This window comes from Fusarium coffeatum, assembly GCF_003316985.1.
Source record: "Fusarium coffeatum strain FIESC_28 chromosome Unknown BRIP53273_contig_95, whole genome shotgun sequence".
NCBI lineage: Eukaryota > Fungi > Ascomycota > Sordariomycetes > Hypocreales > Nectriaceae > Fusarium > Fusarium coffeatum.
The window spans coordinates 105,319-120,481 of record NW_022157890.1 but is presented as its reverse complement, the minus strand read 5'-3'; the positions used below and the strand labels follow the sequence as shown (position 1 = coordinate 120,481).

General features: G+C 50.6%; 5 protein-coding genes across 5 annotated transcripts; 2 read left to right on the top strand and 3 right to left on the bottom strand.

The window, feature by feature from the left end:
- Positions 1 to 638: 638 nt before the first annotated feature.
- On the top strand, positions 639 to 4,407 carry FIESC28_04546 (uncharacterized protein; the record flags this gene model as incomplete). Its single annotated transcript, XM_031158693.1, has 2 exons — positions 639 to 3,228; positions 3,275 to 4,407. The coding sequence occupies 2 exons, from the start codon at positions 639 to 641 to the stop codon at positions 4,405 to 4,407; spliced, it is 3,723 nt and encodes a 1,240-aa protein (XP_031017271.1).
- An 870-nt stretch (positions 4,408 to 5,277) lies between these two features.
- On the bottom strand, positions 5,278 to 7,669 carry FIESC28_04545 (uncharacterized protein; the record flags this gene model as incomplete). Its single annotated transcript, XM_031158692.1, has 2 exons — positions 5,278 to 7,221; positions 7,274 to 7,669. The coding sequence occupies 2 exons, from the start codon at positions 7,667 to 7,669 to the stop codon at positions 5,278 to 5,280; spliced, it is 2,340 nt and encodes a 779-aa protein (XP_031017270.1).
- A 1,126-nt stretch (positions 7,670 to 8,795) lies between these two features.
- Positions 8,796 to 9,753, bottom strand: FIESC28_04544 (uncharacterized protein; the record flags this gene model as incomplete). Its single annotated transcript, XM_031158691.1, has 4 exons — positions 8,796 to 8,981; positions 9,041 to 9,466; positions 9,530 to 9,669; positions 9,741 to 9,753. The coding sequence occupies 4 exons, from the start codon at positions 9,751 to 9,753 to the stop codon at positions 8,796 to 8,798; spliced, it is 765 nt and encodes a 254-aa protein (XP_031017269.1).
- Positions 9,754 to 11,192: 1,439 nt separating this feature from the next.
- FIESC28_04543 (uncharacterized protein) lies at positions 11,193 to 12,284 on the top strand (the record flags this gene model as incomplete). Its single annotated transcript, XM_031158690.1, has 3 exons — positions 11,193 to 11,885; positions 11,933 to 12,095; positions 12,145 to 12,284. The coding sequence occupies 3 exons, from the start codon at positions 11,193 to 11,195 to the stop codon at positions 12,282 to 12,284; spliced, it is 996 nt and encodes a 331-aa protein (XP_031017268.1).
- Positions 12,285 to 12,399: 115 nt separating this feature from the next.
- On the bottom strand, positions 12,400 to 14,564 carry FIESC28_04542 (uncharacterized protein; the record flags this gene model as incomplete). Its single annotated transcript, XM_031158689.1, has 2 exons — positions 12,400 to 14,269; positions 14,320 to 14,564. The coding sequence occupies 2 exons, from the start codon at positions 14,562 to 14,564 to the stop codon at positions 12,400 to 12,402; spliced, it is 2,115 nt and encodes a 704-aa protein (XP_031017267.1).
- Positions 14,565 to 15,163: the final 599 nt, after the last annotated feature.

Here is a 15,163-nt window from a genome sequence, read left to right as displayed (position 1 = left end):
GTCGGTATTTTTCGTTAATGATAGAACTTCCAAAAGCCCAAGCCACAGTGACGGGAAAGGGAAGCTCGAGCCCCTCCTCGCCTTCCTCGACAGTCCCTGACCTTCCTTTTCTCTTTCCCTTTCGTGTCGGTCCGTGCCACGCCAGTTCCAGTTGCCCACACTGAGAAACGTGCCTGCCCCCCTCGTCGCTACGAGTGGTGTCAGCAACCGTCTTAGGAGCCAAGCCAAGGGCAGGGCAAAAAAGACGTGCTGGGACTCCCTGCCCGACCTCGTCCTCCCCCCGTAATATTCCATTCCAACCTTTTACCCTCTTATTCATTCATCTTCATCTTTTGGATATTGTCTTTACAACGCCCAACGTTCTCGCTTGCATTAACTTACGGGTTAAAACTTTCGATCCGCCCCTTACCGTTACGCCGATTTCGAGTCCGACTCCGCATTTACCCACGGCTCCAGCAGTCTCTGGCGTGACTTCATTCTGCATTGCACCACAACCCCCGAATCTCGTATATACATTTCATCACCCAAGGGCGCAGCACAATCAAGCAACCCAAGATCAATACCTTCGATTGAAAACTCCTGTCTCTACCGCTGCCGGGGTCCTATGTGATCGCCCGCAGCGTTGACCTCGGCCGAAAATGCTGCGACGACCTCCCGGCGAGGGACGTCGACCTCAGCAAAAGAAACTCCTCGCCTTTTTTGCTGTTATACTATTGCCTTGGTTACAGCTTGTCGATGCTCAGCAGCAGCAAAGACCGGCTAGCGAATTGCACCGCCCTGGTGGCAGTCAGCCTCTCGCCGATGATGCCGTTCAGTGGGCCGCTACACCCATTGACGCGACAAACGCACGCGAGACTGTCAACCAAGTAAAGCGTGCTTCCGCAGTCCGACAACCTCGACAAAATGACGAACGTACCCGAAAGAACAAGAAGAGAGAATACCAACACACCCCTGACGATGCGAGCGCCCTCGCAACTTTGGCTCCGGACTCTCGGTCCGTGGGAGCACCAAACCCTTCATATCGGTCCACTAGCGCTTTTGCTTCTGGGCTGGCCTCGCCGCAGATTGCGCGGAACTTGAAGGATTGGGAAGTGGAAGACTTTGTGCTTCTGGCGACCGTCGATGGAGATTTGTACGCCAATGACAGGCGAACCGGAAAAGAACGCTGGCATCTCGAAGTCGACCAACCCATGATAGAGACAAAGCACTACCGTTCCGAGGAGTCTGTTCTCAACGAAAACTACCGTGCAGTCGACCATTATGTTTGGGCTGTTGAGCCCAACCGAGACGGCGGAATATACATGTGGGCGCCAGACTCGAACCATGGCTTCATCAAGACAGGATTCACAATGAAGAAGCTCGTGGAAGAACTGGCACCATATGCTGATGACAACTCACCCGTGGTTTACACTGGTGACAAGAAGACGACAATGATCACCCTTGATGCGGCGACCGGACGAGTTTTGAAATGGTTCGGCTCTGGAGGTTCTCATGTCAGTGAAGCCGAGAGCTGCTCACGTCCCGACACCCTATACGACGCAGGCAACCTGGAATGCAGCTCGACTGGCACTATCACGTTAGGAAGAACCGAATACATTGTTGGAATTCAGCGACGCGACGATGGTCTCCCCATCGCTACTCTCAAGTACTCAGAATGGAGCCCCAACAATTACGACAGCGACCTCTTCCAGCAACATCACTCCTCGCTTGACAAAAAGTACATTACAAGCCAACACGATGGTAAGGTTTATGCCTTTGACTATACACGATCTGAGAAGGTGCCCGTATTTAGCGAGCACTTTTCTGCACCTGTTGCTCGAGTTTTCGATGTGTGTCGACCAGGTGACGCCACATCTGAGAGCAACCCAGATCTCGTTGTCCTCCCCCAGCCGCCAATGCCACCAGAGGATGAGACACAGGACCGCATGCGCAGCAACAGCATTTTCTTGAACCAAACTCGATCAGGAGATTGGTATGTCATGTCAGGTCAATTGTATCCTCTCATCGCACATGCTCCCGTGGCCCAAATGTCCCGCTCCGATTGGTGGGATATTGCTCCTGCTTGGGACACGCTCAACCAGACAAAGCTGTCGAAGGTCCTGGTAGGCACCCATTATCTTGGAAATGCCGATAAAAGAGGTAGCTTCCATGCTCCCAGTCTACCTGCTGGTTCAATTGAGGCGCCAGAAGTACATGATGGGTACGACGACAATGTGGAATATGAGAAAGACCCCAACCCTCATACAGACATTGGCTTCGCAGATGAGTCTATTATTCGTGATAAGTTCAAATCGATATCCGATGGTGTCGCCAAGAGTGTCAAGGACTTTATTACCAATCCTGTTGTAATCATTCTCTTTGTTTCAGCACTGTATTACAACCAGAAAAATATCCGCCGACATCTCAAGCGTGGCAAACGCAGGGGCTTCTGGAAGGAACTTCAAAATATCCTGGGCATTACGGAAGCCAATATTGTCAATGACGATGTTGATGATGCTCAGAGCACCGACACCGAAGTCAATCCTGATACCACACCTGAACCCATCACGGAAGAGGTCAAGCCCGATACACTCGGCGAGCAGCTTGAGGAGAGTACGAAAGAGCCGCCTGTGCCAGCTCCTGAGTCGTCCAACTTGCAACCTGATGGATTCCCACATACTCCTGTCAAGGAAGTCGAGCTCAGTGACCGGGAAGCAACCCCCAAACCCAAAAAGCCGGTGGCCGAAGTGGACGCAGAGACTCCCGTCAAGATCGCGAATGACCTGCAAAACTCTCTCCAGAACCAATCCAAGAACTCGCCACCTGTCGCCAATCAAAATGGTGCAGCTCCCGAGAAAAAGAAGAAGGCACACAGAGGAAGACGTGGCGGCGTGAAACATCGAAAGGGTAGAGCCCAAGAAGCTTCTCAGTCTCGCGGCGACGACCCTGCCGCTGCCACTGTTGAGGACGCCGTGAACAACGCCAAGAAGTTGGGAGAAAGACCTAGTCTCGAGCCCGATGTCATGACTGTCCATGACGACATGCAATCTGTAACGGGCTCTACTATTCGTATGGGAAATATTGAGGTGAACACAGATGAGCAATTGGGCACGGGCAGCAACGGTACCTTGGTGTTTGCTGGTAAATTCGATGGCAGGGCGGTGGCTGTCAAGCGCATGCTTATTCAGTTCTACGACATTGCCTCTCAAGAGACCAGGCTGCTCAGAGAGAGTGATGATCATCCAAATGGTAGGTTCTTTCGCTTCACAACACACCACCCATTCTGACTTTCTAGTTATCCGATACTACTCGCAGCAAATCCGCGACGGTTTCCTTTACATTGCGCTCGAACGTTGCGCTGCTTCTTTGGCCGATGTCATCGAGAGACCACACTATCACCGTGATCTCGCAAACGCTGGCCGACACGATTTGCCCAACGTCCTCTACCAAATCACCAACGGAATCAGTCATCTACACGAGCTCCGCATCGTCCATCGCGATCTCAAACCACAGAATATCCTCGTCAACAAGGGCAAGGATGGCAAGCCAAGAATGTTGGTATCTGATTTCGGACTATGTAAGAAGTTGGAGGGTGGTCAATCGTCCTTTGGCGCAACTACGGGTCGCGCTGCAGGAACATCAGGTTGGCGTGCTCCTGAGCTTCTCCTCGACGATGATGCTCGAGAAGGTGCCATGATGGAGTTGAGTACTCAGAGTGGCTCCGGCTCTGTCTTGGTAGACGACAGCAACATGCCTCGACGCGCTACACGAGCCATTGACATTTTCTCACTTGGCCTGGTCTTCTTCTACGTCTTGACCAACGGTTCTCATCCCTTTGACTGCGGCGATCGATACATGCGAGAAGTCAACATCCGAAAAGGCCAGTATAGCCTAGATCTTCTCGACTCGCTTGGCGATTTTTCTCACGAGGCCACGGATCTCATTGCATCCATGCTCGAAGCCGACCCCAAAAACCGTCCAACAGCGAAGGAAGTCATGGCTCACCCCTTCTTCTGGTCAGCAAGAAAGAGGCTTGCATTTTTGTGTGACGTCTCAGATCATTTTGAGAAGGAGCCGAGAGATCCTCCGTCAGCGGCACTGGCTGAGCTTGAGGGCCACGCATCATCCGTGACAAGTGACTTCCTCAAAGCACTACCAAGAGACTTCGTCGACTCCCTTGGTAAGCAGCGCAAGTACAACGGGGCACGTCTCCTCGACCTGCTCCGTGCTCTACGAAACAAGAGGAATCACTACGAGGATATGCCCGAGGCGCTCAAACGAAATGTCGGGGCTCTGCCCGATGGTTATCTCGCGTTTTGGACTGTTCGCTTCCCTTCACTGCTTTTGGTGTGTTGGAATGTTGTTTGGAGTATTCGATGGGACAAAACCGATCGTTTCCGTGAATACTACGAACCTGCGGCTCTCTAGATGAGATGAACGCTGGATATGAAGACTGAAAATTGGTGATTTTGGATAAGCTGGGCTTGGTAGATATTTTAGTTCCAGAATTTGACAACGCTGTGCGTATACTTTGACAACAAACACGAGAATTTCTCGGTGACATCACTGTGAACCCGACCTTAGCAGTCAAGTGAATTGCCTAGGTTATGTAAATTTGAGCCCCAAGCCGGGCCTGGTTCATGTCCATTCAATACTCCAAGATGGTGCAGCAGTGGCGACGGTAAAACTAAATCCTACCGGAGATCCTCACGATGCTCCCACATCACCTCCCAAGTCAGTGACCAAGTTATTTGGTCTCTTAGGATTTTGCGGTCAATTCTTCTGATACCCTGAGGATCAGGGCTAGCTTCATGAGTCGTCATTAAGGCTGCCGAGAGACGATAATATCCCCTTCAGCAGCGTTCGAAAACCGCGAAGCGAAGATCTGATAGGTTCCCAGATTCCTACTTAAGGAGTTGCAACTCTCTCGACAGTTCTCCAGCATGTAACAGCATTAACGACATCCCAGTCTGCTCTATACACGGGGAGGTCTGAAATGACGTACGCGTCTTGTCGATGAGTGTGGTTGATAGCTTCTGCAATGTGCGCGCGGTTAAGGTGAACAGGATCTGCAAGGCAGTACCCCTATATTGGCTTGTTCTGACGCTCTCATTCTCTCTGTCAATTTGACTCTTCCATGTTATCACTCAGACTTCCACCAGGGGTGTTTCAACGCCAAACTACCTCGCTTACATCACCGTTCATCCGGTTCCAAAATCCAACGTCATTCTACCCGCTGGGGAATATATACATGCTATTCTGATGCTATGGTTCCATTCAATTTGTCCAAGGATGATTCTAACCCCACTGCACAAGGACCTTCTTGCCCTTTTTGTTTCCTTTCTTCTTACCACCCGCTTCACCATCAGCGGGCTCTTCATCAGCCGGCGTACTCGGCCCACTGCCGGTACCCCACTGGAAGCCAGTCTCACGGCTTCCATAGTCACGTCGTACGGCGCGGCCGTTGCCGTAGCCGAAGATCGTGGTCGTGGGTTTTGCCGCTGCGGGCAGAGCCGGGAAAGCATCCTCGCCAGTAGGACGGGGAGCAGGACGAGGACGGTTGAGAGCTGTGGATTGTGATGAAGAGGGAGCGGGAGCTGTCCAGTTAGAGCTGGATGCAGAGGACGACTTGCCAGTAGATGGCAGGGATGGGAATGCGGAGGCGGATGCTGATGGTGGGTTAACTGCGGGACGAGCGGACCATGATGATGGACCGCTCGAAGAGACAGGTGCAGGGCCACCAAGTCTCGTGCTGTTCTTCAGCTTGAGGACGCGGTTCGAGTACTTATTGGTAGCCTTTGCATTTGGGACAGCTGGGTTGGCCGATGCGGCGGAGGCCCAACCACTTGAACCTGAGGTTGCACCATGCATGCCACTCAGGCCAGGCAAGCTGGGGTAATCCTCGTTGATAGCCCGCCAATCCTGCCAGGCTTTACGAAGGGCATCGGCTTTGTTCTTGTCCTCGTAAAGATCCGCAACTTCTCGCACCATTGTGCCAAGAGCGTTTGAGGAGGTGTCGGCAAAGAGAGTAAAGAACGCGTCGATCAGCTGTGGTGCAGTAAGGCCGCCTTGTCGGTACGAAGAAATGTGGCTTCGGAAAGTGGCCATGCGTTGGGAATCATTGCCAAGGAGATTCGAGGCGCGCTCGACAACAGCACCATGGCGCACAAGACGAGCACGCTCCTCGGGGCTGAGGTTCGCTGGATCAACAGTAGCAGACTCGATGGGATTAGCAAGGTTAGTCTGACTGGCACGGGGAGTGTTCGATGAGCTGCCGCCACGAGCCTGCGATGAGGCTTGAGCTGGTGTAGGAGAAGGGACAGAAAGACCTCCGCCGAAGGTACGATTCGAGACGGATTGTGCAGAATGGATGGCCATCTGTCGCTGGAAAGCAATCTCATCACGTCGTAAAGGCTGGGCTGAGCTTACAGGAACCGGTTCCGCATTAGGGTCCCGGCCTCTGTTTCCTCCTCTTCGCCCATCTCTGCCTCCACGTCCTCCGCCTTCTCTTCCGCTGCCGCCGCCGCCAGATCGGCTCTCCTGCTGGTATGGTGTTCGGATATCGAATCCTGAAATATTGACAACTCGCGCATCTCTTCCTGTCGCCTTACCGCCGTGTTCGCTAAGCTGATGAGCCTGCAAGTCCAATTCCGACTCGAAGACTACAAACTTCTTTTCCATACATTCTCGATCGCCGCAAAAGTAGTGGTCCTTCTTGAAATGCTCTTCCAGGGCGTTGTAGTCGACATAGTAGTGAGGATGTCTCGAATCTCGTCTGTCACAAATGAAACAGCGCTCATGCTTCATTCTGCAGTGCTCATACAGCTTGTCGTCATCGTAGAAGCGCTCCCCGCAGAATCCACAAAGTGGATGTCCCTTGAAGCCCGTCTGGTCCGCCGCTCCAGGCTTGTCGTCTCCATGACGCATATGTCTCTCTAGCTCCTTGTCTGCAAATAACTCATGTTCGTGCGTGAAAACCTTCTTGTTACGAGTGCATAGATCGCACATGCGCTTGCGATGGGCAGATTTGACATGACGGTGCAGATCGGGCCAGCCAAGACCGGCGAAATCGCAATCCGGCTCGGGGCAGTTGTATCGTAGAAGGAGTACAGTGTCGCCAACAATATCCTCTTTGGTGTACTTGATGCCGATGTTGCTGTCGGTAGTGGAGATGTCTTTTTCGGAATATTCCTCGAAACGCTTCTCGGGATCATCGGTAAAAATCACATATGGAGCTGGGGTCTAAGATACTGTTAGTACTACAGCCGCGGCTGGAAGGAAAGCAGGAACATACACGACAATGAGCACAGTCCTTTGTCTTATAAAGGGCTCTCATGCGTAGTCCACAGATATGACATGTCGTGTGGTTGCAGGGTGCAATCGAGTGATGAGCGACAGGGTTGGCGCAGATGAAACACACTTCGCCGTCCTCGTCTTCAGCAGCTTCAGCTGCTTTGCCAGCTGCCATGGCATGGGCGCGAGACGCCGCAGCAGCTACATCTTGAGCAGCGGGGTTGGCAGGTACGTTGGGGACGTTGGCGTTGTTGCCGCCTCGACCGCGCCGTTGGCCACCTCGTCGGTTTTGATTTCCTTTGCCTCGGCCTCGTCCTCTGTTGCGCTGGCCGTCGCCTTGGGGTTGAGAATCGGAGGCTGTTACTCCGGCGTTGTTACCCTCCTCGGATGGAGCCATGACGAGAGGCTCCTGGCTCCTGGAAGCTGAAGGGTCGATCGTAAATGGGGCAGAAGTCGAAGGTAGAGCTTTGCTATGCTGCTCGCTCGCTCGCTCACTTGCACAAGAGAGTTCCGGGTTGTCAAGATAATGCAACTTAAATGTAGAAGATCTTCGGTTACAAACAGATAAGAGCTATAGTGGAATTTTTGTCAACACGCTCAAGATAGCCTAGTCGCTATGGATGGCAAATGCTCGTGAGTTATGGTACAGCTGTGAAGAAGAAATGATGATGTCGACTAGGTTTTAATCGAGCGTTGCTTGTCTCTTATGGCGGGGCAGAACTGTAAGAGGTAAGAAAGAGTGACGGAAAGTGTCCCTGCCGTGGGGGATGTGGCTGTTTGCACGGCCACTTCCATGGGCATCTGTGGCTGAGTAATCTTGGCAAGACTCACCACCGACGCGATGCATGAATTGGTGAATCCAATTGGCTCTCGTTTAACTGTCATTTAAAGCTGGGAGTCACCGGCCAGATGAAGCATAAGGCTGACTAGCATGTTAGCATGGGATTGACTGACTCATCCAGACTAATCATGACGACTAGGTAGAGCGGCAATTCTATCTGCTATCATGATACACCCAGCGAGACTGCGTAAATTGGAGACACGCTCATGATGGTGTTTCTACCCCAAAAGTCTTTTCCACTTACGGAACTTGGTCCACGGTCTAGTCAATATAGTGGAATACGCATCTTAATGTTCTCCGAAAACCATTAGAAATGCAACTTTAAAGCAATCAGATATAATCCTTCCCTCAATCCTAATGAGCATCTCACTCGGTCAAAACTAGTCTCTATATAGCCCAACACCAAGTAAAGGTGTTACTTACTGCCCATAGACTCAAAAGTTATCCACTGCGAAGTGGCCAAGCTGCGCGCGCATCCTCGCTATAGAAAAGAATCACTCTCGTTCCAATCTTCGTATCCTTACCAAAGTTCACCCGGTATGCTCCCCTTTTTTTCCTATGCTGAATCGCCCGCCAAAGAGAACAAATGAAACATGAGCAAATCATGAATACCGGTTACGCCGCCGCGCGCCCAAAACGCTGTCATCTGTAGAGTATCCGTTATAGTGTAGAAAGTCGTACTTTATTCTTCGACGGGGTAGAGGTGGCTGCCAATGTCCTTGTTCATCTTGAACATGTCGACCTTGGACTGCTTGAAGACTGCCTGCATCTTGTCGTCGCATATGATCTGTCGCTTGTCCTTGGGGTCTTGGAGATCGTTCGCCTTGATGTGCTCCCAGAGCTTCTTGACTACCTGAGGTCGGGATAGCTGTTCTTTGTCAATATTTGCAAATCTCGAGCTAGCGTTGTGCGTTGGATGTCACGTACTTGGGTCTCGCCAACCAACTCTGAAAGAGTTTCACTCAGGTTGAAAGGCTTTTGGAAGCCACCACCAGCCTTCCTCTTCTTGCCAGTCTCGCCATCAGCTGGGTCTAGGTCGCTGTCATCATCAGCCTTGACCTTCTTGGCGCTCTTCTTGCGAGGTGCTGCCTTCTTCTTGACCGGCTTGTCACCCCCTCGCGTTTTGCGACCTCTTGCTAGGCTGTTTTCCTGCGCCTGAAGTTGAGCAGCGAGTCTAGCGTCTGCATCTTCGGCCGAGGATGATCGCTTCACCTTCTTTCGCGAAGGTTCAGGAGTCGCCGATTGTTCAGTTTCGCCAAAATCGGAGGTACCGTTGGTTGCTGGGGGCTCGATGCCGGTATCAGCTCCGGAGGCGGCATCAAAACGAGCTTCAATAAGTCGCTTGATAGCGTTCTATCGTATGTGTGTCAGTAAAACAGATGACTGTCGTATGCGGTCATGGTAGATCTTGCATACTTTGTTCTCGCTGAGATCTTGTCCACCGAGAGCATTTTCCAGTCCCTTTCTGATCGTCTTTCGCGAGATTGTTTCGAGGTCGGACGTTTCGAGAATGTCGTCGATGATGGCTGTGTAGCGCTCGAGCTCTTCGGGGGTCACTGTTACGCGATGTTATTTGAATGTCCGAAATACGGCGAGAATTCAAGCAGAAGTATGCTGGGGAGCTTACGAGGGGCACTCATGGTGATGGTAGAGCTTATGGCTCTAGTTTGCTGTGCTCTGTGTAGAGTAGAAAAAAAGAATTTGGGGAGTAGAAGCGGCTCGGCAGTAGTTGCGAAACGAGAGGTGCCTTGAACAGCAGGGCGAGAGTTTGAAGATGAAGGGTAGGCCTTGGGGCTGTTCGTCAAGGAAAATACTGGTATGCGATCAGATGCGCCGATGGTCGCCAATATCAAAGCATATCCCGGATTAATTCGCGAAGGTGCGTTAAGTATTGTCGTCAATCGGTGCATAGATTAACGCGATCTCGTGTGAAGAAAGATGGTTCGTCGCGAAGGTCCCGGGGTTTGTCGATTGCAGTTGACGAACCGCGGCATGGGACGATAAACACCAATGAGCGATAGATAGACAAAATTGGTTCTGATAGTAGGATGCCTAGCCAATGATAGGGGCGCAATGAGATGGGAATAATGAGCAAGAAGGAGATAAATGAAGGTATCGCGAGCTCAGGTCGGGCTGTTGTGCATGGATCAAGTTGATGTTCACTACAGAACCTTGGAAGTCAACTAACGATGGCCGATGAGGCTGCTGAGGCTCTGGTTTCCGTGGCTGTTGACTGGGGTTGTGACCAATCAGAGCAATTCAGATTTGTGCTAGTGACTTAATTGGGTAAAGGGCTGACACGGGAGGAAGCGTGCTTCATCCATAATCTGCCCGGAGGTTTCTCCATGTTATGGATTGGTTCTTTGTCCAGTCACGTGGAATGTTCATGAAGCTTTAGCACAGATGATTGTTTCGAACAAAGACTTTAGATTAATTAACATGTTCATCCCATTGAATGGTTCACTCAATCATCTATCTGCACTTTGGACAAAATGCCAAGACTTGAATTATAGGTACCAAGGTTATGCATGATTCACCAAAGATTATTCCATCAACCTACCAACACGACTCCTCCAGACCCAACCCAGTTCCTAAGATATGGAAGTGGAGACAAACAGATACCTTCCAAGCTATCGTACCAACCAGTTTTCCCTTTCTCGTCTCTGCTTTCGTATGTGTATGAGAGAGAAATACAAGAAAAGGAATAAATCGGTCACTTCGTGCCAGCCAAACAGGCACTTATGCTCCTTTATTTTGGCAGTCTCAGCCTTACAGCCATCTCTTCTGTTACCCACCTGCAGACGCAGGTAAGCACTTAAAAGAAAGTGACATAAATGTGGCGCTCAACCACCGCCATTCATATAAATACAAATACACTCTATAAGTCTGCGACCATTGAACAATGGATTTATCTCAGATATCAAAGACTCCATGTACCTATTTCAACCTCGGTTACCGGGTCATGAATTGCCCCGCGCTACGGAGAGTTAATTGCCCCTACCCCGTATGAGGTAATGAATGCGCTTCTATGAAAACAAGAGATCACCCAACTTGATCATCAACAGCATAATTCTTCACAATGCCACTACCAGCCAAACCTCTCAACGCTATCAGCCAGGCATTCCCTCCCAAGCCTCAATTCACCGAGGCAAATGTTCCCGACCTCACAGGAAAAGTCACCTTAGTCACTGGCGCAAACACAGGCGTTGGTCGCGAAATCGCCCAGGTCCTCTACAGCAAAAATGCGACAGTCTGGGTAGCTGCTCGCAACGAGAAGAAAGGGCGCGATGCTATCGAGAGTATCAAGAAGCAGCACCCTACATCCCAAGGTTCCATCAAGTATCTCAAGCTCGATCTTGCAGATTTGACCACCATTGGCCCGTCTGCCAAGGAATTCCTCGCAGAAGAGAAGAGACTTGATATCCTGTTCAACAATGCTGGAGTCATGACGCCGCCAGAGGGCTCCAAGACTGTGCAGGGATATGAGCTCCAGCTCGGAGTCAATTGCTTAGGTCACTTTTTGTTCACGAAACACCTCACGCCTCTCCTTCAATCGACAGCCAAGTCAGCACCCAAGAACTCTGTCCGTGTCGTTTGGGTGTCGAGTTCAGCGGCGGATGTCTTATCGTGCAAGGACGGGTTTGAGCGGGATAACCTTGATTATCATGAGCCACGCAACCTGATCCACAAATATGCCACCAGCAAGGCCGGCAATTATTATCACAACACCGAGTTCGCAAGAAGATACAAGAGTGATGGCATTATCAGTGCGGTAAGCTGTAAAACTCATGACTTGAGGGCTATTTACTGACAGACTAGTCTTTAAATCCTGGTAATCTGGCAAGTGAACTTGATCGAACTTCGCCATGGTATATGTACTATCCCAGGCTCTTTACAACATACCCTTCCATTAACGGCGCCTACACGGAACTCTTTGCTGCTTTTTCAAAGGACATCACTGTGGAGAACTCTGGTATTTGGGGTAAGTGCTATATCCCTTGTTGATGCGTGGACATGCTGACAACTTCAAGTGGTTCCGTGGGGCCGTTTCATGCCCATCCGCCCTGACCTGCAGAAGGGAGCTTTGCCAGAATCTGAAGGTGGCACTGGTATGGCAGAGTTCTTCTGGAAATGGTCTGAAGAACAGATCAAGCCCTACTTCAAGAGCTAGATGTAAACACCATCATTAATAATTACACTGATATATGTCAACTATTTGTCAGTCTTCCTACATCATCAGACACCATGGTATGCTGCCAAAGAGCCTTCATAGCATGGCTTTGACATCAACTACTGTCCTGGTCTCTGACTCCAACATGTCCAAGTGAAGATGCCAAACCCGAGTCCAGGTCTCTCATCAAGTCTCCCCACAACAGTCCTCCTGGCGAGTCTGCTGTCCACAGCTCGCTATCTAGCAAATTGTCAAAATCGGCATTGACCAGAGCGTCCTCTCCTATACTCATGACTTGGTAACTACTTGGCTCCATCGATTCATTCGCAGCGTCTGGGGTCTTATGGCTATCAGCCGGTGTCGTCGCAGGCGTAGAGATTCCCAGTCGAGCACAGAAAGTATGCACGATCTCAAAACACTTCTCTTTCAGACTGTGAACTAACTGTGCACATTCGCGACTACCTGACATTTCGAAGACCCTTGCAGCCTGTGTCAGCAACCTTCGTGCCGTGGGCGATAATGGGCATATGGGATAACCGCAAGCGAAGCCGGCCAATGCAAATGTTGCAGTAGTCTGCCAGCCAGTGACTTGATAAAACCCAGCGAGGATTTCAGATGAGCTGAGGACTTGGTGAAGCATAAGCGTCATCATAATACCAGAATTGACACCAGTGATACAGTGATTGTCGCTGTTGAATGTTCCGAGAGCTGGTGTTGGTAGGAACGAGTTAAATGTTCGAGTGAGCATGATGACTAGAGAGTGGTAGTCCAGCTCAAGCACTAGGCGCTGTCTTTGTAGCCATAAGGGATCTGTTTGGCTGAGATTGAGCGTAGACCGGTCGACCGAGAATGGCACACCTTGTACCCTCGACGTCTTGAGGCTTTCCGGTAGCTCTTCAACCCATGTTTTGAGACGTTTGAGCTGCTCCCGCAGATATTTTGCGCATCTTTCGCGTGATGCAGGATGTTGGTAAAAGTCGGACTGATCAATCTCTCCCAAAACGTCCTCTACCACCGCCATCAATTCGACGTGAATCCCGCGGGCAATTTGGAATAGCCGCTGCCTCTCGTACGCGAATCGAAGCCAGTTGATGTTGGATGGCTCGGAGAAGTTGAAGTTTGGACCGTCGACGTGGGCAATCTCATCGGATTCTGGTCCGACTTGATCGTCCAGCTGATCGTCTGAAACTGCGAAGGGACGGCCGAGATGCAGAGCAACTTGTGTGTCCAGTGTAACCAAACAGTGCCAAAGTCTAGAGCAAACGTTCGTCGGGAGTGTGCTTGTCTCGATCTGGGCGTCATCATCGTGAGTGGTGTCAAATTGCAGACCAAGAGATTCTGCTGCCGCCACCGCTGACCGTATCATCATGTAGGCCGAATTAGTCTGATTGAATGCCAGTAGGTATATAGCACTGAGGAAATAACACTGCACTGACATCAAAGTCGGCCTTTCTGAAATAGCACTTAGAGACTGCTGTGCTTGGAGATAAAAGTTGTATCCAGGCTGATCAGGCATAACGAGCTCATCAGTCACCGTGTAGGAAGAGCCGAACTGAATACATAGCGCAACGACGATATCCACCATCGGACACGCTCGTCTCGAATTTTCATGCCACAGCGATTCATAATGCTGTCGAAAAGCAGCCTCGTCGAGCACAGGGTAAATGGCGTGGTAGCCTTGCCAGTAAAGGTCGAGCAGGGCATCTTGTTGCTCTCGTTGGAGGCGATCACAGCTCGACGGTGTTGAAGGAGGCGTTAGGTCCGACCTTGGTGGTGTTTTCAACTCCAAATCCACTTGTGTGAATGTTGATAGTCGATGAGAGAAGTAGGCGAGTGAAGATGGACCGTACTGAAGGCCATTGATCCGTACTCCCTTCCATCTTGATGAGCGCCTACGAGCGGGATCGTCTCTTCCACGTAGTGACGACGGAGTCAACAGCTTGTTCTCCAACTCCTGAACCTGGCTTCTCAAACGTTGAACCTCTCTGCAATCTGGTCAACCTGGTAATCACACACATTTACGCCCAAGACTTACTTCGTAGCCGCTGCCACGCTCTTGAAATCATCACGACCAGAATTCACACATTCCCTCTTGGCCTGCTTACAGCTGCGACATGGTCGAGTAGAGTCGCATTTTACTCGCGTCAACCGACACCAATCGCAGGCTCGTGAGACCTGGGCTCGCTTGGAGCGGGGCTGCGACGATGAAGATGGAGGGGTGAGAAGTTTCCCACTGCCCGGTTGCGACGTCGAAGTCGTGATGTCAAACGTTGTGAACATTGCGATCAAGAGAAATATAGAAGTCTAGATTAGCCTTTGTCAGTATTTCCTTGGTTTTGAGACGTGCTGCTTGGTCTGACATGGGTGGGATGGAATGAGTCAGGGATCTTGTGTTAGTTAATACATGTACTTGTACGCTGCTGGAGGAACCAAGTCGGAGAAGAGTACAGTATCGCTATGTAGATTTACCTAAGATGTATTGATGAACGAATCATCAGTGATCGTTTTCTTGTCTATCTGCTTCGGCATAGATCTCAGGTATACCATAACTGAAAAGAAAACCTCATCAGCATACAAGAGACAGCGACAAGAAGATACAACCAATGACAGGAGCCCCAACGTCATCTTGCTCCCAAATGAGGAAGTCGGAGGAAACTCCGAAAACTCCTTTTGGTCGCTTATCCCGCTGTCGATATAGGGTAGGTAATCGCTCCTTGTAAATGAAGTGAATTGAATTATACATGTTCTTGTTCATGTGTTTGTTGGAGGACAATGCACGCATCGGGAAGTTGCAGACGGGCGGGAGTTCAAATACCTGTACCTGCCAAAGTATATAGGTACCAAACCATCATACAATCACCCTCCAGGCTCATAGCTGC